General features: G+C 42.8%; 2 protein-coding genes across 2 annotated transcripts in view; one reads left to right on the plus strand and one right to left on the minus strand.

The window, feature by feature from the left end:
• The first annotated feature begins 12,979 nt into the window (after positions 1 to 12,979).
• The window catches only part of LOC110989176 (protein lin-37 homolog), a 52,651-nt gene continuing 41,382 nt past the window's right edge, over positions 12,980 to 24,248 (plus strand). Inside the window, exon 1 of the mRNA XM_022253355.2 lies at positions 12,980 to 13,127. The gene's annotated coding sequence lies outside the window, so the exon portion shown is untranslated. The remainder of the gene's footprint in view (positions 13,128 to 24,248) is intronic.
• On the minus strand, positions 13,134 to 16,576 carry LOC147799334 (galanin receptor 2b-like). The gene has a single exon (XM_087135446.1). It carries the CDS (start codon positions 15,987 to 15,989, stop codon positions 14,994 to 14,996), a length of 996 nt encoding a protein of 331 aa, XP_086991572.1. The 5' UTR covers positions 15,990 to 16,576; the 3' UTR covers positions 13,134 to 14,993.

Raw genomic sequence — 24,248 nt, forward strand, 5'->3', positions numbered from 1 at the left:
GGATGGGGGATGGCTGGTGGGAGGGGGGACACACAGGACAGACACCCCCGCCCAAGAATTGGGTTTCGAAAGATCTGTGCATTTTTTTCTAATGCTATTATATTCCCTGGTATTGTCGTCACGTATCTACCTTGACATTTGCAGTTGTATGTCCAAATCTATTCCCCACTTTTTTCTATTTTTGAAACGTATTTCATGATGAGCCTAAAACAAGAAGTATATGAACTGAAGGTTTTAGTCAGCGAGCTTCTTAAATCGAGATTGAACTGAAAGCAACTGACAGACACCCAAAATTTTGAAAAGCATCTGAAAAGCACGGTGTGATCTTATTCTGCAACTGTCCGTTTATAACATCTCCACAAAAATGGTGAATCACACAGCAGTGTGTTATCGAGTTGTCTTTTCACCACTGTACCTCTGTCTCTTGATGGTTGCATGCAGAGGGTGACAATATGTAGCTTTTTTGTTTGTTTGTTTTGGCTCGGAACTAACACTGAGTGCCCAATGATCATATGGTCCATCTCTTCCTGTCAAGAAACTGAGAGAAAAATCTCCCGGGAGTTACGACAATGGCTATAACCGCTTCTTGGTGGCTCTGGCTATCATCATTCTTTGTCATGTAATAAGCTTATCCCGTAACAGCAAGTACCACAAAACTAAGAAAAGGACCTTTGCCCGAATTAGCCAAACATACGGTTTACATAAAGTGATATATACACACTAAAATGGTTTATTTAGATACAGAGTGAAAGATGTCAGTGACCATTTTGAAAACCGGAAAGGTAAGAATTTAAAGGTGCAAAGGTCGCCATTAAATTGAAAGAGCCTTGCAATTTGCAGTTATTTTAATTAGACATTAAATATTTCTTATTAATTCATGTCAAAATCTGTATTTATGAGCTAAACTTTGATGTTGTCAGCAGGAGAAAACCTCATTTATGCTTCGATCTGTGCATAAACAACCGTGGGATTTTTTAAACATTTTACAGTCCTAGATTTCCTCTTGTTTGGCGATTATTGTTGTGTAAGTGCGTGGCAATAAGCTAACCACTGAACCTTGTTTATTTTCAGTGAGCCAATTTTGAGTTAACACTTTCTGAGAAAAACACATAAAAACTGAACTCATCAAGTTAAGTGAGCAGAGTCAAAGAACCGGAAGGGTCAACGTGAATGTTATTTCTCCAGTCAACCCCAATGCTTGTCACGGGTGTGATAAAAGCTTTGGACAGTAATATAACCTACGGAGACGTGTAGAAAATGCACATGGTACAGAGGAATCTATTTGTGGAACTGAGTTTACGCAGGGTGAAAACGATGGCTTCCTAGCAGATGATAATGAAGACGATGACAAATTGTTGGATTAAGAAAAGTCTAGTTCAGAGTTGGAAGACAATGTCGCCTATTTAGATGGGATAAGCCAATCAGCAGAGGCCACCAAGGAAATTTGCAGTGCAAAAAATTTGAAAAGTACATCAACAATGGTATGGATGAAGATCAAGCCAAGGAAAAGGCCAACAGGAAGACCCTGTGGGCAGTCAAGTAAACTTTGTTCAACAAGTACAAGGATTTTTTGTCAAGTTACCTGCATTTGGAAGATGATGATACTCACCAGGATATTTGGAAGACCTTAAAGATAAACTAAATAAAGGCATGGAAGTAAAGCCTTGAACTGAGTGATGCCTAAATGCGGCAAAATTTGACAGACTTTCTCAAGAGGATAAATCTTAGGCAGATAAAGAGGAAAACAGCTGTACTGAAAGACTAGTTGTTAAGGACTATACTGTAATGTTAAAACCGGCTTTGTGGTATACGTTTAGTGCAAAAGATTGCAGTAATCCACTATAGTTCTTTTCACACCATGGCGTGACATTCAGGTCATTGATAACAATGAAGGTGGATATACTCGTGAAAATGAAAAACAAAGCAGACAGAGGCAAATCAATACCCTTTTTGACTGTTATATGAAGTCAATTATTGTGTTTAAATGTGTTTGAGAGTAATTGCGCTTGACACGCTGTACTTTTAAGATATTGATCAAATTTGAATCGTTCATAATTTGTTTTGTGTCAGTAAAAACCATGGAAGGGCCAGATGAAATAATTGACGCTCTCGGGTAAAACTGATATTTGTTTCGTCCGTACTTTGAAAGAAGTTCATACGGTTACTTCATACAACTGCCATTCCTGTCGTACATCTTTGCATCGAACGACAGCAAGCACGCAATTACATCATCTTAATTGCAGATATACGTGTCATAAACAAGTTTGACATTTTGTCACAGAGGGTCTAATCATCCAAAGGGTAAAGATGTAGTCAGATTAAAAAGAACGCTCTTGGACTTTGTAGTGATGTTCAGATCATTCGGACATTGAGCCTCCCAAAAGCCAGCTATCATGCACCAATACTTTCCGATTTGTTCATGGAGGGTTACGTAACTACAAACGATTCGCCAAACACTGGGTCAACCCAATAGCCTCTACGCCTTAGTCGCTTTTTGCTAATTTCTTAATTACAAAATAATACGACCAAATGATATCAAATCCCGTTTTTTCCTACCTCTTTTCATGCTGAAAAGCCTATATATCTGAGTTTCGTAGTGCAAAGTTGGTGTCATGAGTGTGGGTCTGTGTTACCCGGGAGGGCGGGGGGGGGGTTGCCGCGTTGCTGTTTTGGGCGCCGCCGTGTGATGCTGTAAGCATTAGATGGTTATGGAATGGAATAAATAATGACTATTATAGGCAAGGTGTGGTAGTATGCCATGTCACCCCCCCATAAGAAAGTACATGAACATGTAAATACATAGTTATTGAACATTTAGTGATGCCACAGCTATGGGTTAAGATCACCCATCGGTATGGGATTTGTTTCAGTGGAAGGGTTCATAGTAAATTTGCGAGGATGGGATTGCTGCTCGCAGGTATCAGCAACAAGAGTTAAATCGGCCATTGAAAATGGGATAAATTGGGCGCATAGTGAACGGTCTACCACACAATTTCAGCGAAAATCTCTCTCAAATGAAGTTTTTTATTCGCTCTGAAGGGCTATATTCTTACATAAGGAGTACACAATTCTGTCTGAGCTCTTTTCACTTTCTGGTTGGGTTTCAGATGAAACATTGCAACGGTGAGCCATGAAAATTAAAAGAAAAAGGATTTGAGTGACTCTCCTTTTTCAGTTGAGGTGGTGTACCGTTGCGGTTGTTATCGCGAGCAGCATTGAGCGGGATGTATGCGCTCCCCATTAGGATTACGCAGACTTTTTACAGACAATCCTGAAAAAATCTCGTTGGAACATGCCACCCCTTCGCCCCTTGTCAATGTTGTTTCTCGATTGGGTAAGCTGGGCTTAATCATGGTCCAATAAATGACTGCAACATTGAATGGGGGAGAGGGGATCTTTTCGAAGCGGTAGCTCTTGATTATTTGAAGATACCTCTAAATCCTCGAAATTATATTCTAGATATCTTAAAATGATTCAGTGATACGTGAAATGATGTAGAAATGATTTTGAAATATCTGGAAATCGATTTTCAAATATCTGGGGAACGCTATTAATTTAGATATCTTGAAACTGATTTCAAGATATCTCGAAATGATTTGAGACATATATCTTGAAAACAATTTCGAAACAGTTTGAAATGGACTTCGAGATTTCTCGAAATCATTTCAAGGTGTTTTTACTGCAATTTTCAGATATCCCAAAATCGTCAAGAGCTATCCCTTCAGTACGAATAAATGCCATTTTTATTCGCACTATACTCGTGTTAATTGTGTTACTCGTTAATTGTGTTTATCTGTTGTAACTGTCGGAGACCGCAAATTAGGGAGAGCAATCCCTATAATTGTTCTCGGACGACAATAACTTATTGTAAATTTATGCTGAAATCGGCACGTAAACATATGCATACATTCTTTGCTTTACATATTAATATATCAAAAGATAAGGACCTCTGACCTCTGTGGTTCCCGCTTACGAGTGGATTACTGCTCGTGTACTTCTGATGCACAAATACTACTACTTTATTTTGTATTATCAAAAATTCGCCTCATAAATCCTGGTTGAAGCTACAATGTGTTACTGATTGAATTCCTCAAACTTTATAACTTGAGAATAAATATGAAAGCACGTGCTGGCTACATATTCTGTACGAGGAATTCTCCCATAGCATATTAATAATAATAATAATAGTGTAGCGGCAGCGCTTGCGCGCCCGCTGGGGGCGGACCCTGACGATCCGGAGGGGGGAGACTGGTCTCCCGGTAAGGGATGGATTGGATCAGCTTGTAACACAGGTCGTCAAATAATCACCTCCAATTTATTCGTCAATGGAAAGAAAACCCCAGACACCACGGGTTGCGAGACCTACAGTGGTCTGCAGGGCCCAGCAACTCCAAGGGAACAGGCTGAAAACTGTCCGAAATGGTCCCGAAATGTTGCGCTGTCTCCACCGAGATGGCCACGGAAAGAAAAAAGGACTAGACGTGGTCGAAGGGTCGGTAACGCACACTGGGCAGACCGGCATATCCAAGCGCGGTATAAATAGTAAAAATGTTGACAATGCCCGTAATTACAATAAAAATGAATCCAAGCGTTTTTAAACAGATAATGAAGTCGGTGGAAGGTATTCCGGCTAAATCTTATGTTGTCATGATAGAAATTAAATGGAGCTAATTCCAATAGAGGCGCGAGGCCACGTCAACGTGAAGGGTGAGGGGACCCTCTCAGTTGCTATGCAACAACGTAAACATTGAAAGGATCTTAAAGGCGTATACCATGTGCATGTAGATTATACATGATAAATATACGGGCAACTCCCCACAAGTTCCCTACTTTGACACCATACGCCCCAGGATGGTGATGTTAACAGCATAACGCCGGGAATAACCTCACATAATATATCACTGATGTAAGATAAAGTTTGGAGACATAATACCAAAATGGGATTCCCCTATCCAGGGTAAACTTGTCTAAAATGATTTATCCTCAAAAGACACTCATTGGTGATCACTTAACGGCTGTCAATCACTTTTTTTTTTTAAAGTACAAAAGTATAAAACATGTTAACAACATCCGATAAAAGTGATGCAAAAGAATGCGTGATCATCGGTGAGGCACAGCCTGTCTCTTTTTCAAGAGTGGACACCTTTGATCTTCTTCGATATAGCCTAGCTAAAATCGTAGTTGCAAGGGAAAAATATATGTATTAGTTCTACAAATTAGTGAAAGCCATAGCGAACAATGGCCGCTCGGAGACCCTTGCAATACTTGTTCATACCCTCTATATTGAGGTGACAACCATCACTCAAATACTTAGGGTAGTTCACACGCTTCTGCGTGAACAGATACACGTTCTGACGTTCCGACCTAAGTCTCCTACTGAAGAGTGAGTTGAACCTTCTCGTTCTATGATTGAAAGTCGTCACCGCGACCTGTCCAGATCTAGTGATTTTAGATCGTTGTATTATAGATAGGAATACCACCTTTCGGGGTGATATCCCTCTACTTTCCAACACATCTAGGAACTCAAAACTCTTCCCAACTAGAACCTCTGGCGTAATTTCAGGGAGACAGAGATCATTTGTACCAATATCAAGTACCAAAACGTCAATGAAATTCAACAACCGCATCTTTTGGCAGTAATAATCAACATGATTAAATAGACGGTCATAACTCAAACCTGGATGACCCTCGACAGTCAAGTTAATTTCTGCAGCAAGCCCAAGTAATTCTTCCACGGACTGGTGTTCCTGACGGGCCATCCTATCAAGTCTTTTCACAAAAGAATGCCCAAACAAATATACACTGAGCGGTTCAGACATTGCAAAGCCGTCGAAAAACAAACGAGGGCAAAATAACAAAGTAACAAGGGTACTTCGGAACTTAGTCTAACTCTAAACTACATGTACCAATATATTACATGTATAACAAACTGAATGCAAAAATATACGTACAGGCAAAATACATGTACTTTGGGCATACAATGTGCCCCACCTAGATCAAATTACATAATGTACATGATCGAAACAGCACAAGCCCACTACAGCTCGACCAAGCTGACAAGCATGAATAAGGAGGTGGCAAAATGCCACTGTCCTGCTACACACAGGCGACCCCTCCTCTCAGCTTGCTAGAAGGCTTTGCAATGAAACTACAGGAACTAATTTAGGTGACTCCAGTAGGCAGGGTGCTGGATTGGCATTTCTGCCTCAGACGTTCAGAACGTCGCGGTCCAGTCGTTTCTTTGAGCTGGGGAACAGCTTCTTCACCAGAAGGCAACTCCGCAACGGACTTGTCAGCACGATCAGACAACCGCCCTGGAACAGCGATCAGCAGCTCATCCTCAGAGTCACCTGAAGTTGATCCTGTATCAGAACCAGAACAATCTTTTATGGTTGGCAACTTCTGAAATGGATCCCCTGACTGGGTGAGTTCCCCTCTAGGGTCAAGAACCAACATTTTCCGGTTCAGCCATCTTTCCGGACCTCCCAGAGCAGGCCTAACCGCATACAAGTCCTTCGCAGAATTGCGCTTCACGACTATGTACTGTTCCTCACAGAAGTGGTTGCTTAGCTTATGGCGATCTGTGAATGCACACCGCTTCACTAATACCCTGCTCCCAATCGGAAGAGGGCTCGCCTGGGCTAGCTTGTCATAGCGCTGCTTATTAGCCGCTGCTGCGCTGATCATACGATCCTTAACCAACTTGTGCGCACGCTTTAGGAATGTTGCTTGCTGCTGAGCAACATTCTCGCTCCAACTCTTGCCCGTATTGCTAATGAGCTGATCAAGAGGTACGAGAGGTTCCCTACCGAACATTAGTGTATATGGCGCAAAGCCAGTTACACAATGGGGTGTACTGTTGTACATAAAGACAAGGTACGGAAGCAGTTCTGGCCACTTGCTCCTACTATGACTATCCAGTGACTTTATAAGACCACACAAAGTCTTATTGAACCTTTCGGTCTGCCCATTTCCTTGCGCATGGTAAGGGGACGTTCTGGTCTTCTTGATACCATACAAGTCACAAATCTCCTGTACCAGGTGACTCTCGAAATTCCTCCCTCTATCTGAATGGATTTGTGCAGGGACCCCATAACGTGTGAACCATTCGTCCCGCAGGACTCGAGCAACCGTAGGTGCCGTCTGGTCCTTGCAAGCTACAGCCACCGCAAACTTGGTGAAGGAATCGGTCATCACCAAGACGTCCTCGTAATTACCATGACCGCGGTCAAGCTTTAGGAAATCAATTGCCAACCTCTCGAGTGGGCGAAACGCAAGCAGATGTCTCATCGGTGGACGTACTGTTGGTGTTGGAGCCTTAGAGACTGTGCAGTGATAACAGTTACGGATGTGCTCCCGCACATGGCAACTCATCCCCGGCCAGAAGCAACGCCTTCTAATGAAATTAAGGGTCCTGCCAACCCCTTGGTGGCCCCACTGATCGTGTGACGCCTCAAGAATAACCCTTCGCAACCTCTTTGGAACTAAGAGCTGAGTCACCTGACCAAGTCCGGGGTCCTCAACAGACCTATATAGCACACCCTTACACTCTATCAAGCGTGACCACTCTCGGACCCATCCTTTTACCTCTGCATTAGAGCTATCAGCATCAGCGTGACCTTGCCCAGGGTCCCAGCGGCGATTCCAAAGACCCCACACAACTCCAAGGGCCTCATCTTGTTTCTGCATTGTCGCCAGGTCAGAGTGGGAATATGATGGGAACACCGAAGGTGTCACCAAGGGAGCGTCATCATCAGATGCGCTCACACCTCCTGCACAATCGGAATGGCCTGCTGAGGCAGGCCTCAGCTCTACGGGGACAGAGGTACTTTCCGCTGAAGTTTGAAACACACACGCCGCCCCAACATCAGTCACCTCAGGGGGATTCCGACTGAGTGCATCAGCACATTTATTACTTCGACCTGATCGATATCTTATCTCTAAGTCGAACGGGGCCAACTGAGCAGCCCAACGTTGCTCAGTTGCACCTAGTTTGGCTGTCTGCAAGTGGGCAACAGGACTGTTATCAGTCAAAACCAGTGTATGCCTACCCCAAAGATACTCTCTGAATTTCTCTGACACAGCCCACTTTAGGGCAAGAAGCTCTAGCTTAAAGCTAGAGAGGTCGGAATAATTTCTTTCCGCTCCCCTGAGCCCTCTGCTGGCATATGCTACGGGGTGAAGACAACCCGAATCGTCGCGTTGGGATAGACATGCCCCGAGTCCCTTAAGGGACGCGTCAACTTCAAGCACAAAGTCCCTGTCAAACTGAGGGTAGGCCAAAACTGGTGTACTGCAAAGCGCGCTCTTCAAGGTCTGAAAGGCTTCATCAGCTTCCTCTGACCAAGGCAGGGTCCCCCTAGAGTTCCCTACTTTTTCTGGGGCCTTGCCGCTCAGTGCATGCAGGGGTGCAGCAATTTTTGCAAACCCCTGCACATAGCGCCTATAGTAGGACGCTAGTCCCAGAAATGAACGAAGCTGATCAAGGTTAGTTGGAGTCGGCCAGTCTCTGACTCTCTCGATCTTGGTAGGATCTACAGCAATACCCTGGTCACTGACAATGTGACCAAGGTGGGTAACGGATGTGCGGAACAACTGACATTTAGTGCCTTTTAACTTCAGGCCATGGGTCTCAAGCCTACTGAACACTTTGTCCAACCTCCTTAAATGTTCCTCGAAAGTATCCGAGAAGACGAGCAAATCATCCAAGTACAATACACATTCTGAAAGGTTCATGTCGCCAAAGATCAGCTCCATGATCCTTTGAAAAGTACTTGGACTGTTGCAGAGCCCCTGGGGAAGACGAAGGAATTCGTACAACCCCCAAGGCACTCTAAACGCAGTCTTGGCTACCGAGTCAGGATGCATGGCTACTTGAAAGTAGCCATGCGCTAGGTCGAGAGAAGAGAACAGCTTGGCCCCTCCGAGTGATTCTAGGGTCTCATCGATCCTAGGTAGCGGAAAAGCGTCTCTATGCGTTTTAGCATTAAGACACCTGTAGTCGACGCACAGTCGCAACTGTCCATCTCTTTTCCTAACCAGCACTATTGGGCTAGCATACGGACTCGCTGATCGCCGGATTATCTTACGGTCAAGCAGATCCTGCAACAATTTCTTCACCTCTGATATCTGACTTGGTATTACTCGGCGGTAAGGCAAGTTAATCAGCCTCTCATCTGAAAGGTGAATCTCATGCGGGATCAAATCACAGTAGCCGAGATCAAATTGACCCTTTGAGAAAACATTCTGGTGCTTCCGAATCAACTCGGCCGCCGACAGTGCATCTGTGGCATTTAGACTCCTAAGACTAATACCAGGAGGCAACAAGAATTCTGTACCATCATGGAACACAAACAACTCCCCTTGCTGATCACAAGAACCCTGCACACCACCATGCCCAGGGGATTCCGAACCCACCGGCCCAGAACTTTCAGCATCAACATCCGTTACGTCTGGCACACCTGCCACAACATTGTGCACGGACACATGGAAGCAGTTATCAACAGAATCAACCACAACTTGCTCTGTCAAACAAGCATCACTCACAGTACCTATTTTAGTGGAAGGTGGAACTACCAATGGATTGGGGCTTGTATTCGCGACCAACAATGACAAATGAGGTCCATCCACCTGCTGCAGACCCTCAACAATGTGGCACGCACCCTCTAGATCACGTACTCCGCAATGAATTTCATCCAATGATGAACTAATTGGGTAAGGTTGGACTAACATAAGTCTACCTTGCGGGTCGACTACAGACCCACCTAGTACACAGTGAATTTCTCTCACGGTCCGTGGTTGGATTGTCTCTTCACCACGTGTCAAGACATCAAAAATGGTGGTCACAGGTTCCCTTACCCCTCCATCTGCACCAGCAGACGTCATGGATCGGAACCAACGAATGGCCAAATCCCAGTCCGAGTTTGGCCGACAGACCTCCAGAAACTTTGCATTGGATGCGACCTTCCTAAGAATGTTACACCCCAGCAAAACTGGGTATTTACTACTCTTGTCCCCAGGATCGGGACAGAGTTTACTACTAGAGACTACAAAACTGGCACAGAACCTCTGGCCTAAAATCTCAACTTGTGTCTCCAAGTAACCCTCAAGTGGTATTTCGAGGTGATTCGCACCCATCAATTTGAAGAACCCACCCACATCATCCAACTCCCCAACTACCTTAGCCAAATGGCCATGGTAGAACTGTGATGATATCATCGAAGTCTCGGCTCCGGTGTCCAAAATACACCTTGCCGGAACTCCATTGATCAAAATCACAGCAGTAGGACTGCTGGCAAAAAGCTTACGCCTGTCAGCTTCTACACAAACCCTACTTGTATCAGAAGTAATGGGACTGAATGTGGGCTCTTCATTAACACTTTCCTCCGACGTCTCGCCCTCTACGACGGAGGCGACATGTTTTCCTGAACATGTCTGTCAGATGCTTTTGCCTGGCTACCAGTTTGCTCTTTCTCTGCGCTAGCCTTCAAGTCGTACTCTTTCTTGAAGCACTTTTCAACTGAATGCCCGCTCTTCTTACAATAAGTACACTGCACAGGGGTTTTCCGATTCTTCGGAATTTGTTTCTGGTTTGCTTGGTCAGCAGTACTCTGACAAGCAATTGTGTTTGTCAACTTCTGTATCTGCTTTAAGGTTTCCGCTTGCTGTTGCGTGAGGCGCTCCACTGCTTCGCGCAGATGCTTCTGGCCCTCGATCAATGCAGTAAGTAACTCGTGATCGCCCCCTATACGCGCAGTCTTCGAAGAAGAGGTCACGGCATCCACATGCGGAGCCGCACCATTCATGTCAGGCACAGAACATGTCGGTGGGCATGTTCTTGCTGGTTCACCATCAACATCGCGCAAGATGTTCAAAGCAAGCTCCCTAAACTTGTAGAAAGGGAGTTCAGGGTTCTCATGTATAAGTCGACGAAGCTCGCGCTTCGTTAACACATCACGCGCACCACGCGTGAGTTGTTCCTTAAGAGCACTTTGTTTGAGTTTACCCAGTGCCTCTTTCTCACTTTGGTCTGTGGAAGCCGCTTCCATGCGGTCATATAGTCGCATGAGTACCCTACTATAGTCCTCCAGGCTCTCTCCCTCTAGTTGATTTCGGGAGTAAAATGTGCAGTTCAGTGACTGCACTGTCTCCTTGGTGCCAAATCTAGACCTAAGAAGAGCCCGAAGTTTGCTAAACTGGTCTTTCTCGGTCTTTGGACAGCAGCGAACTTCTTCTTTTGCGTCACCGCCGAGGTGATCTATTGCTACCGACAACTTCTCGTCCTCAGACAAGTCCAATTGACGGGAATAAGTTTCAAGATCGTCAAGCCACTCAGTCAGGGTCGGGTCCCCAGATTTCCTTGGGCGCCCGTTAAATTTCGAGAGCTTAATCGTCGAGGCCCTCTGGTATTTGAGCCCTTTAAAAGCATTGGCCAGAGTTTCTGCCAATGCCTGGTTCGACCTTGTTATTACATCAGCCAAACCCTCAGGTGTCGCCATGGTTCTAGTCTGAAGTCAACTAAAGTCAAAACGTCAGAGTGACAAACAAACCACGTACGGGCCACCAAAAACAACAAGAGAGGCAAAACCTCTTAAAATGCAATCACCAACAGAGCTACGTAATAATACAAGCACTATGGTATCAAAATACATGTGCTGATAAACTGCTGGGCACCCCGGGCAGTTACAAGAAAAATGAGATATACAAGTACTCCAATAAACATGTAACATGTAACAAAAATGACATTTAAATCAGGAAATTGCCTTAAGAACACGCATAGGATTAAAAAAAGGCAGGCACTCACATGTGATTACCTTTACAGTAAAAAGTGCATTTAAGCAAAAAGGTGTTATTACACAAGAATAATAACAAACTATAACCACAGCGTGTCTTAACAAAAAGCAGTCTCGTCCCTCATCACACGACGGTATCTGGGGTACAGTAACATCAAGCTCCACATTCATCCAATCCTGTCTACGACGCCAAGAACTTGTAGCGGCAGCGCTTGCGCGCCCGCTGGGGGCGGACCCTGACGATCCGGAGGGGGGAGACTGGTCTCCCGGTAAGGGATGGATTGGATCAGCTTGTAACACAGGTCGTCAAATAATCACCTCCAATTTATTCGTCAATGGAAAGAAAACCCCAGACACCACGGGTTGCGAGACCTACAGTGGTCTGCAGGGCCCAGCAACTCCAAGGGAACAGGCTGAAAACTGTCCGAAATGGTCCCGAAATGTTGCGCTGTCTCCACCGAGATGGCCACGGAAAGAAAAAAGGACTAGACGTGGTCGAAGGGTCGGTAACGCACACTGGGCAGACCGGCATATCCAAGCGCGGTATAAATAGTAAAAATGTTGACAATGCCCGTAATTACAATAAAAATGAATCCAAGCGTTTTTAAACAGATAATGAAGTCGGTGGAAGGTATTCCGGCTAAATCTTATGTTGTCATGATAGAAATTAAATGGAGCTAATTCCAATAGAGGCGCGAGGCCACGTCAACGTGAAGGGTGAGGGGACCCTCTCAGTTGCTATGCAACAACGTAAACATTGAAAGGATCTTAAAGGCGTATACCATGTGCATGTAGATTATACATGATAAATATACGGGCAACTCCCCACAATAGTATAACTAGTAATACGACAGTTCTTCGGTCTCTAATGCTCGATTCAATCAGCTAGTAGTGGCCGCAATACTTCACGTGAGTTTATTCACTTTTGTATGTTTCGCATAATCATCTTATACCCAACCACTTATGATTTAAAATGGGTATTTACCAAGAGGCTTTATGTGTATTCCTTGGTTGGGTACATGCACGAAAATGCGTTAAATATGAACGTGTACGTGCTGAACATCAGGGCACATTTACATACAATACGTCGTGCGTACAGTGTTGCTATGCGACGCGTCCGTCGCTGTATTATCATCTGTATTAATATCATGTACGTGCATCTCGACATGCATCGCGGCGTGCATTTCATAATTGTCCAGTTTAGAGAGTTTTCTGTGTAACGACGCTCCATTTAAGAACAGAACTAAGATAATTCCCTTGGGGACATCTGTTACTGATTCTGTGGCAGGAGCTTTGAGCGGCGACTTACTTGACCTCTTCATTTTACTGTATTGGGTGAGTTAAATTAAGATGTCAGGTATCAACTTTTATCCTTACAGGCCTATTAAATATCCACATATACTGCTGTCAGTTTTAGGGGTTGTAATTTCCCCATAACGTTGTGTCATTGTTATATCTTTCCTCAATTTACAAATAGGAAGAAGACCATTCATACATTGTTATCTTCCATTCTTCCTATCGGATTTTTTTAATGCTTTGCTCAAATTCCTTTATATTGACAACATACCGATCGTACAATTCTGGAGGCTTGAATAAAACATATACAAACTAATCGGAGTCCACGTGAGTCTTTCGAGATGATAAGAGCTCTTCAACCCCGGGTGGCGACCGACCGTAGCCATCACACTGCGTCCTCAACTCGCGGCTCCCGACATAACGAAGTGCACTGACTGTGTTTATATTGTGTTGATTTTTATGCCCCTTTGTTTACATACAGATTTCTTTAATTTACAATGTAGAAAAGTCCATCGTTTAAAAAAATCGTGCAAATGATGTCAGCAAGAATCTCATGTTTTATGTTTATCATACAGAGCTATCTATGTAAAAAGTGATGAAGAATATTCATTTACCCCATGGTGAAACAATTGTTACTTCAAGGTACAATGGTGTATGCCCATGTATTTTCTTATCACTAAAGTAGCGCATTACCTGGGGATTTTGAATAAATAGCTGGTCGGAAGTAGACTTCAGACAGGGTCAACTTGTCGCTAAAAAGTGACGCTGGGGATGACAGCGGACGACCACCACCCACATGGCTTTGATTTACCCTGGTTTATTTCTACTTCCATGGTCGATACCAGCAAATTCGTTCTCAATTATTATCCTGCAAATTCAATAATTGATCATGTGGCTACTAAGGACGAAGCAAGGACGGCAAGCCACTTGCAAAGTTGCATATCACATCGCGACGTGATAGTTCAGTACATTCCATCAACAACACCACGAAGTAACACAAATCTATAGATGTGTGTGCGCTTCAACGCGTATTTTATAGAAATGTGATATTTTCGTTTTCCACGAAGAGTGCACGTCTTGCGTCACGTGCTCCGTGATTTGCCGTATTCAGAAATTGACGTTCTCTTTAGTTTACAAAGTTAGGAGTTTTAAGAGCAAGCACATAATTTGTGCTTCTTTGTGAAAACGAGATCGTTCGATAATGCACGAGTGTATTGCACGAGGCTGGATCACGAACGACTAGCAAACACAAGCCTTGAAGTCGCATTCCTATCAGCAAAATGAACAGTCCTGACCAACGGGGCTCTTTTCAACGGATGAAGGGGTGCTTCTGCACGAGGCGGATAGACTAATGCGATTAGACGCCGTAACCGCAATGGCACCGCACTCACACACCCACGCACTTCATCTTGACGCACGCGTGCTCTTGGCAAATAACGATACGCCCGGGGTCGAAGAGCCAGGGCATGTAACGGCACGTACCACTACATGTTCACGAGCGCTGTGCCAACGCGACAAACAAGAATTACGCGTGTAATAAAAGGTCCTACACTACAGCAGTCTAAATGTGTCGACTGTCTGTCTAGCGTTACCATACTTTACTCGGAGCACAACTGAAGCACTTCTACAATTAATAATGTGCAACTCAAGCAATCCATTTGTATGCGTTCTTTACTGCGATGCATTGTTTCTCAGAGTTTTAAGACCCTATACAGAACTCGAGGAAACGTCATTTTGGTATTTGCAATCTTCGTTAACTGGGTCAAGTTACCTGCATGTTTGTCTATGTCAAGCTTGACCCAAAAGCTGAAGGCAATATGATTATGCGAGCGCAGACAGTAACAATCGAACAGGTTGCTACTTGAAAAATTTAATGGAAAAAAGAACTCCCTCCATTTTGGGTAGTTAGTTAGCGTGTATTCCAACTTGAATGAAAATGGCCTCCCCACTGCTCACTCGGTTTCTTCGGCACCGTCTCCGGATAAGTCGTCTCAACTCAACTCGGAAACGCCGATACTTGAAACAATAAATCACCGGGTTGACGAACATGTTGCAAGCCAGCAGACTGGTGAATGTTGCGTACAACCAGCCTCCCCAATCTGACGAGAAGTGCGCGTAAACAAACCATCCTTCTGTCGGTGTCCAGCACACTACAAACATGACGGCTATCAGCATGGTCGTTACGAGGAGGTTTCTCTTGCCTTTATTCATCAAGGCATTCCGCGGACCGTTGTCTTGATTTGTAACTCTTTTCTTGAACATGATGACTATTTTGCTGTAAGTATAGCTCAAAATGATCACGGGCACCAGGTATTTAATAGTGAATCCCAAAGCAACATCAAGAACCTGCCAACCTGTTTCCCTTGCTACAGGTAGACAATCTCCTCGGTGTGCATCAAACATGACCCAAAAGTGGGAACCATATAACAAGCCCACGCCCCATGCACTTCCCACAGCAAATTTTAACTTGGCTGCGGACCACATATTACGATGTCTTACCGGGTGGCAGGTCGCCATAAACCGCTCCAGCGATATGATAACCAGATTGTACGTGGATGTTACATTCATGGACCACATGAACAAATCCGAGTTTATGACGCGGCAGATAAACTGATCGTAAAAATTACCCTCGACTGACACTGCTTTGTGGCTGTCCTGTAAAACGACCTGGTAGAGAAAAAACACAATTCCGGCAATGCAGTCAATGACGGACTGGTGCAGGATGAGGCGATTGGTGAAGGAGCTAAACACTCGTCTTCTGAGCAGCATAACGGTAATCACCATGCCGTTACCAAGCACAGCTAGACAGGCAATGATAGTGTTGACTGCGTCCAATACTGGGCTATGAACCTCTTGAAATGATCCTTCATCTGTGACGTTTCCAGCATCGACAGCACCCATGTTGACAGCTTGCTTAAAAGCAGCCAGTTTCAAGCAGTGAAACACTGTCTAATATTTCCAGTTGTCGTTGGTCTGTAGTGACTTTTTATAACTTTCACGCTTGTCCTCTTGAACAATTCGCCCTTTCACATTCTCTCTCAGGCACTAGTAGTGTCACTCATTTTCAACCGCAAATAGTGTTGCCTTGCTGGTAAAGAAAATCACTCTGAGACGTTTCGCTGGCAACTAATCATGGACGATTTAATGTTTCGACTCACAAATAAAGAATCTGTAGATTATTAATCAGTCCTCATACAGCTGTGAGGGAATGAGGTATATGCCTGTGCCGCACGTCATTGTAAATGCAAGCTATACTTTTTCACTGACATGATGAACCTAGGAACATTGAATGAACTGAGCGAAGTTTTGTTCGTATGGAAAATGATGGGAGGACACTGGATATTACTTTGACAAACAAGGCTCACCAGTTGGACCCGGTTGGAAGGTCTAGATCATTCCCTATTAGTAACAGACATAATATAGGCGGCCCAAGCAGAAATGAGAGCCGAGTCACGTGTCACAGATACGACCTGTCGACTCATGTTTAATTCCACCCCTTTGACAAAACGGGTGGGCATGACTATGTGGAGAGGACTTATACCGTAAAGCGCATTTTTTCAGCCGTAAAAGCAACGGCATCTGCTTTTTGCTTTTGGTAGGCTTACGTGCTTATTTCATGGAATCACACTTCAGGATGGTAAGGTGAGAAAAGAGAGAGAAAACGGCAAGTCGGCCTTCGGTTTACAATGGTTAGGTTACAATGTGGCATAAATTTTTGTGAATAGTTTAGCGTTGAAATGTTTTTACATCGGGGTGTTTTTTTTATTGCGTTTACATTTTGGCTTACTCCATAGTATTATATTATTATACACAAAAATTACTTCAAAGGAAAGAAAGCAAAACGAGGTACAATAATAAGATACATTATTGAGGACTCTATTAAAAGAAATTACATTTTATCGGCCCCTTATCGTCACATTGATAACATTGTTCCATTTGAAAAAGACGATCTCTTGATTTAGAGCTGTAATAAGATAGGAAACTTTCAAATGTTTTGTTCGTGCTCTACGAATTGCATCTTTGTCTCCAATGCTGAAATGCAAGAACGCAGAAAAGATTTATTACTTCGGGATTTACTGAAGCGGTTACTTCGAGCACTTCTCTGGCTTTACGCCAGAATGGACGGGACATGACAACTTGAAAGGCGACGAATAGTTGACGGAAAGTTTCTATTGGAAGACGCCTGCTCAGCCTAATGGCATCAATCCGCCTTGAGCAGAAGCGCCCCTTCATCGGTTGCAAGAGCCATGTTGGTCGGAAGTGCTTCTTTTTGTAGGTTGCCATGTGACCGTAACTTGCATCTCATACTTGTCTGCGAACCAGCAAACTTTGAAGTTCCTACTTGAGGAGCCTGCGTTGCTGGGGAAATTGTGCCCTTTCTTGGTCCAGCTCGGGACTCATATCAAGCCGTGCGGAGAAGGGGAGCAATGGGGCCGACACAAAGTTGACCTTTGGTTGGGTACGTCTTCCTTCCAGAAGCGTGTTACACGCCCAAAACTTTAGCTTCAGCACTCACAAGTACCATTATTACCCCTGACTCCCCCGGAAATGCGGTTCTGGATCCTTTTTGAACTAAGTTCTTCTAATTAGGGCACCCTTTTTAAATTCTATTGTTCTCATTTCCGACCGTCCACATATTTCGTTCCCGACCTCGATAAAAAAGCCTTTTTTCTACCAACCCTCCTGAGAGGAACTTGCCTGTAAAAATAGGTTTTGATGAACTATACAAAAACAGCGCAAAAATATACATATTGCAATACGATTGCACCCAAGTGTCAATATAGCGATAGTCAAAATCCACGGGTACGGCATACAGTACCACACCCCATGTACTACATGTACTGAGCGCCATAGGAAAACCGAAACATACATGCACCAGGTACATACATAGTGCACGTACCAACACCGTTCGTTGTCTCGACACTGTCTCCAACAAGGTATTGTAATGTGTACTAATAAAGATATTTCTCTGTACTCAGAAACAAAGACTCATGGTACCATTGGTCAATATAACAAAAGATGTGACAACTTTACATGGTTTACTTTGCTTGGTTTACTCAGTCATCTATATGGCACCAGCATGGATTTTAGGAATTTTATTTTGGGGGGCCGACCGACCATCCCTCAAAAATGGTCGACAGGTTTCGAGCACAGTGATCAGGTCACGCAAAGCTGAATATTGTTGCGTGGTCGAGGGCGATTGGACAGCGGCAGCGTGCATGTGCTGGCAAGGTAATACGTACACCATTTATCAGTTCCCGGTGCTGGTAAGGTAACATACACCATTAATCATTTCCTGGCGCTGGTAAGGTAACACGGTGTATGTTCAATGTCAGTTTTCATTTAGCAATTGTTTTTCTTGAAAAAATAAGATTATATCCCACTGCCTGCTGGGGTATGCCGTGCGGTGGTGGAAACGCAGTGGCTTTTCCCCTGTGTCTTACTCGCAGAAATAAACAGTCTTGTTGAACAAAAGCAAGTAACCACAGCTGCTTCCCTTTAGGCCAAATGTGGTCTTCCAGAAATAATGACATTATGTGCTAGTATTCCGAGTACGCAACAGAAATGTTGGAAACGACTCCCCCGCAATTTGAAAAACACTAATCGAATGAGTTTCCATTCCTGCAATTAGCAGAGAGCATATAAATCAGTCAAAGTAGTGCTGGGAAAATACACAAAAAAATGTGGTAGCAAGTCGTATGTAACATGACTGAATTGTTCGAAGCAGCGGCTCAGGAATAATTTGGTAAGAGGTGACGTAAACATGGAATCACGTGCCGAACTCTGTCCTCTTGGAGATCAGTGGTCATAGTGAGTAAGAACTGTGTACATTTTTAGAAGGTGCATGACGTAATTTCTTTAGTCCGTCGTTGGATGGAATTTGCTTGAGCAATAACCCTAAAGGTGAGCATGTGTGCTGAAAATGTTCGTGCATCGACGAAAACTGAACACCCATAATACTTTGCAACGTTTCAAAAAATGTTTTAAGATCAGTATGCGCACGTACCACAGAACTGCTGACGAGTCTTCAAGTTAACAAAATCGGCGAACATTATGGAGGATATTGGAGATCAGTAATTCCCTAGATACACGGACAGCAAAAATTTCCAAATCCCCTTCTGGATGAAGGTAAGCATTCGCATGCTGGATGGTATTTATTGCGAAATTATGTCAAGGCTCCGAAATGATGAATATTGTTTGTGTGCAGAGAAAGAAAGAAGTCCCACAAAACTATTGAGACTTAATGCCGTTAAGTGGTTACGTGTAAATCAGGTCTGTCTGTAAGAATTGCACTTCCGACCTGTAATAACATCAGACACGCCACGATGGAAAGAATGGCCGCTCAGCTGCCGAAAGACAACCATAAAGTAGTCGTTTTCGCCTTGAATAGTTACCACGGGGACGCATTTGTAAAAGCAATTATGATCGATCAGCTAGAGCACCTGTCACGGTTTCTTCTTTTGTGTGACTGGGTGCGTTCGCATTATATACATTATTTTAACAGTCGAAACTACCACTGTCGCTAGGTCCTTTTAAAATATTTTTCACAGTGCGAAAGAACGGACATGTTTGCACCCGCCCATTTCCAGTAACATTTTACCCTTTCCTTCAATATTTTTCTTTCTACGTTTTATTGATCAGCAAACACAAAATAAGCATACATCAGAAAGTAAAAGCACAAATCATACAAAATTAAGGAAACTGGGTAAACAGGAGATAATTAGAAAGTATCACAGAAGAGGGGTCCATGAAGAGATGTGGAAAAATTGTCACTATACATGTACATTTGAAATGACTGCATAGGGTCTACAAAATTAGACCTGAAATTTCCATTTTTTTATAATAAAGAATATTTTTTTCATAGCAGTCTTATATTCTATATCATTCTGATTTTGTAAAAGTAATCTTAACCCCCCAAAAGAAGTAAGCTGAGTCTGAAATTTACATCTATATGAATAACACTCAGTACAAAGAAAAACATCAAGTCTAAAATTTACATGGGGAGCACCACAACATTATTCAAATTTCCCAAAATGAATAGGTTCTTTGAGATTTTGATTGATAAAAGACGAGGTCTGACAAGATGGGTGAAATATGATCACACTCATAATAAATATGAATCGAAGTTTTTGGGACATTTATCACAAAAAGCACAGTCAGGAGAATATTTTCTTCCAATTTTACAAAGAAAGTTTTTAAAGGCGATAGCCCCATGAAACATCTTGAAATAGAAAGTTCTTAATCTGGTTTCTATTGCACATTTAAATTACGTGTATAAGTCTCCTCAAAATATTCATCTTCCAAGTTGATATTTAAAGCACTATTCTCAAAATTCTTTTGTTTTTCGGGGTCCTTTCATTCAATATTAATTACAGGGGTATGTACGGAAACAGCAGGCCAACTTTGGGAGGGGGGGGGGAACGAAAGGCAGACGCCGTCGCGTCGCAGGGAAACGTGTAGGAACTTTCTTCTCGTTTCTTACGTTCTATACACACGGAAACTGGAAGAAAATCTTTACTCAAGGGTTGAAAATAAGGTTGCTATAATTAATGCGATAGTTTATGACAAAAATCTTGGATCGGGGAAAGCAAAGTGGAATTTTTACCAAAGATAGGTGGTTGTGTATCGTTTCTTAAATACTGCGTGGTGCTTTTAATCTATAAAAATTTCAGCATAGGGGGCCTTCCCTCCTGCTGATACGCAGCTGGTACTAGTCTCAGACAGTGTCTCAGAAAATGGAGGTTTCGAGGCTGTCCAAATTGCTTCTGTAATCTCACGTTTAAGGCTTCCTGATATTTTCCATCAGACACCTTTACCAGATATGAGGGTCTAAGGACATTTATGATATTGAACCTACTTAAAATGAGTTTTCCAATGTTTTAATTTTCGCTATTTTGAACGGACAAGACGAATGCAAGAGAAGAATACATACTAAAAAAAATGACGTCTTTAAAGGCCTGTTAGAACTTCATCCTATTAGACTGAAGTGTATACATACATGTACCTGCTCGATTGATTGAACTTTACGCCAAGGTATTTGTCAAGGAATCCCGCGATGGATCACCAACCACGCGTATGCTAATATTATGGCTAGTCTAAGCTCTAGCTGTCGTGATAATATCCTCGTCACACACGCTGTTGGTTGGTTTTTCGTATATATTACCTGGCACTAAGGCGTCGACCAATATTAGCAAGAAGGAATGGTAAAAAACATCCGATAAACCTGACAAACACCTATATTCTCACCATTGACGTACCTGAGGTTTTGTGTTAATAGGGGTTTTTATGGGAAACGATTGCCTATTATACACGTCAAAGCGTCAAAGGATCCTAATCTCCAACGAGTCTTGATGCTTTTTAAAGCCGCGATGGTGGGACACAGAAAATAATGTCTTAAATATTCAATTATTGGAAACCATAAAGATAATTTCCTTTACATCAAAATGATCAATTTCATAATATTTCATAATTCTTTTTGTGTGTGAAAGTACATAAACTACAGCGGTTTGGTTTGGTTTATTTCCATACATCACAATTAGAACATAAAGAAACAATGTTAGAGAGAGTGAAATAAAAGATGAGGAATGGAAGATAACAGACAGAAAGCCACTGCTTGTTCGTGGCCTGGTTCCTTATTTGTTAAAATAATATCCATATGCGGCTATAATTACAAGATAAAGAAGAGAGAGTAACGAGAGTAAGATAACTGAAGGTACAGCTGAAAGTCTGTTTTCGCTAAAATACACTCTAAAAAAAGGCGCTTTTCTAAACACGTTTTGTATCCACTTTTTAAACATGTTTTATCACACATGTTTATTGTTAGGCCTTTAGGAATGTGTTTAAATGCTAAGCGAATTCCTAAAAAAGCTCAACATGTGCCACAGAAAAACGTTTATGCATATTCCTGAACACATTTTAATAACCCTGTCATGTTTAATTTGAATGTTTAATGAGTGATTTTAATGTTATATTAATGACATCTAATTACACCAACTAAAAAGCCAGATTTTGAACTTAGATCTGAGGTGGCACACGTGCTACAATATATCGTCATCACAACTTTCATAGGCCTATAGCAATTTGTTTAAAACCTCATGACTGTACTGTGCAAGCGCTAATGTTACCGAGTGAATTACACACTGACAATACCACAATACGTACAAATCAGTGCAGACAGAAAGGATTCTTGGAAACTTAAAAGGAATTATGCATCTTCCTCCATTCCAAGTTTCTCTAAATGTGACACCACAAGAACAGTATGTATTAAATTCAATATGACTTGATGGCGTGGCATGCTTGTATGACTTGTGCACTGCTAAGGCACAGCATTTATATTATTGTGCGTATTATTGACTCTTTGGCGCTGGACCGTGTGAGGTGTGGGTGCACGCTGCACCAGCATTGAGGCAGCTACGTTATTTTCTGCAACCCCTGCAGGGAAAGTTGACATTTTGTTAAAGGGTCCATGACGATCTCCATCGACAAGCTGTTAATTAATCGTTATAGTATGCCAATAACACGATGAGGGATGTAAAAATGGAATAAAACTCCCTTTGTTGTTAATTTTATTAACCCCTCAAATGAATGTTTCAATCTTGACAAATGATAGAGTTACGTGTGACGTACATTTGAGAGCCCATGATAGCAGAAAAAGTATAGTCAGACTCACAAGTACTTTGAGTGGAATAGCCTGGGCTGGTCTTGAAGTATTTCTTACCCTTTGTTGTTCGTGTTTAATGAAAGCTGCTGTTTGTCTTTGATCACGGTCTTTCTTTGATTTCCCAAAGATCGTGGGCGTGACGCCTGGCTTTAGCAATCGTTTAAACCTAACCCAAAACGAGTTGTACAAGTTTTAATCGTGGCTCAAACTGCGCACTGCGCTGTCCTGACAATTTGACCCTTTCAGCCTGACTTCGGCTCTCCAAATTCGTCCAAATTTCGCTTTGGTTGGAAAGTTATGCAGGCTTATCCCGTCTTTGTAGCATGCTATCTAAAACACTAAAAAAATGGACTGAATTTCTGAACTCGACCCAAGGCAAGCATAGATGAGCTAGCGGCGCCCGACGATATCTTCTCAAATGTACATCACAGATATGCAGTTTTCTATGTTAATAAGATACCTTTACCCTTTTCCACTCCAATTTATAAATAAAAAACAGCAACTTTTACATTATGTATATCGTTTAAAAATGAACAATTTTCAATTTAAACTATTGAAATCCACTTTTCATGGGCCCTTTAAAGGCTGCAAAACAATGACTTAATTCATTTTCTTTGCGGACGACGTCAACTGTTTTGCCCTTGCTGATTACCATCAAAAGCGGAACTGGTTGGGGCAAACGTGGCCACCCCTTCATAAGAATAGCATGACGATTGTAACTATTTCATTTCTTTTTCACTGTACAGAGCTATGAAGCAATGTATAGAGTCCCTTTAGAGTTTAAAAGCATGTATTACTATGACCCCACCATCCGGCTGCTATAAATTTATGTAAGGTCTAAGTGTAAACCTGCTAAATCATATATCACAATAGTCAACAATGACCTTTTTTCAAGAATAGGAGCACATACACGAATAAAGTTATGTTTAACATTTACGAATTTTAATGAGTTGTGAAAAGTGTCACTGAAGTTCAGATGAAAAGTTCATAATGGGCCAGCAAGTTCCTTAAAGTGCATCTTCCCTCGAGGCATATGTAGTTGAAAGTTTTTACTCTCTTTTCCGTTTATCGAAAATCTTTCACGACGACTCGCCTCGGGTGGCTTGTACTCAAAGCAGGCACTGGCTGACGGACAGTTACCATGCAGATGCTGGTGCACATCTTTGAAGCAGCTAAGAACTGCTTTACCATTTGGCATGATCATGGATACCAATGTTATCCAAATGGAATCCACAAAGTGAGCAAAGTCTTTGCCAAGGTGAATCTGACCATTTGGAAGTACTATGAGTATGCAGAGGCTGATCCAGGGGGACGTGGGGGGCATACGCCGCCCTTTAGTCACAAGAAAAATAATTATTTAAAATAAAAGAAAAAATAGAAGGAGAATAAAAACACGGGCTATACTGACTAAAAATTCACCGGGGAGTGCCTAATCCAATCCAGTCCGAAAGCTAACCCTGGACCCCACGCCGTAAGGGCTTAGTCTTACGCACTCGTGG

Source organism: Acanthaster planci, linkage group LG04 (genome assembly GCF_054643075.1).
Source record: "Acanthaster planci isolate LZ-2023a linkage group LG04, COTS_SCS, whole genome shotgun sequence".
Taxonomy (NCBI): domain Eukaryota; kingdom Metazoa; phylum Echinodermata; class Asteroidea; order Valvatida; family Acanthasteridae; genus Acanthaster; species Acanthaster planci.

What these genes read in the sequence shown, in the direction of transcription:
- LOC147799334 (XM_087135446.1), bottom strand. Translation starts at nt 15,989, where the DNA reads ATGGGTGCTGTCGATGCTGGAAACGTCACAGATGAAGGATCATTTCAA.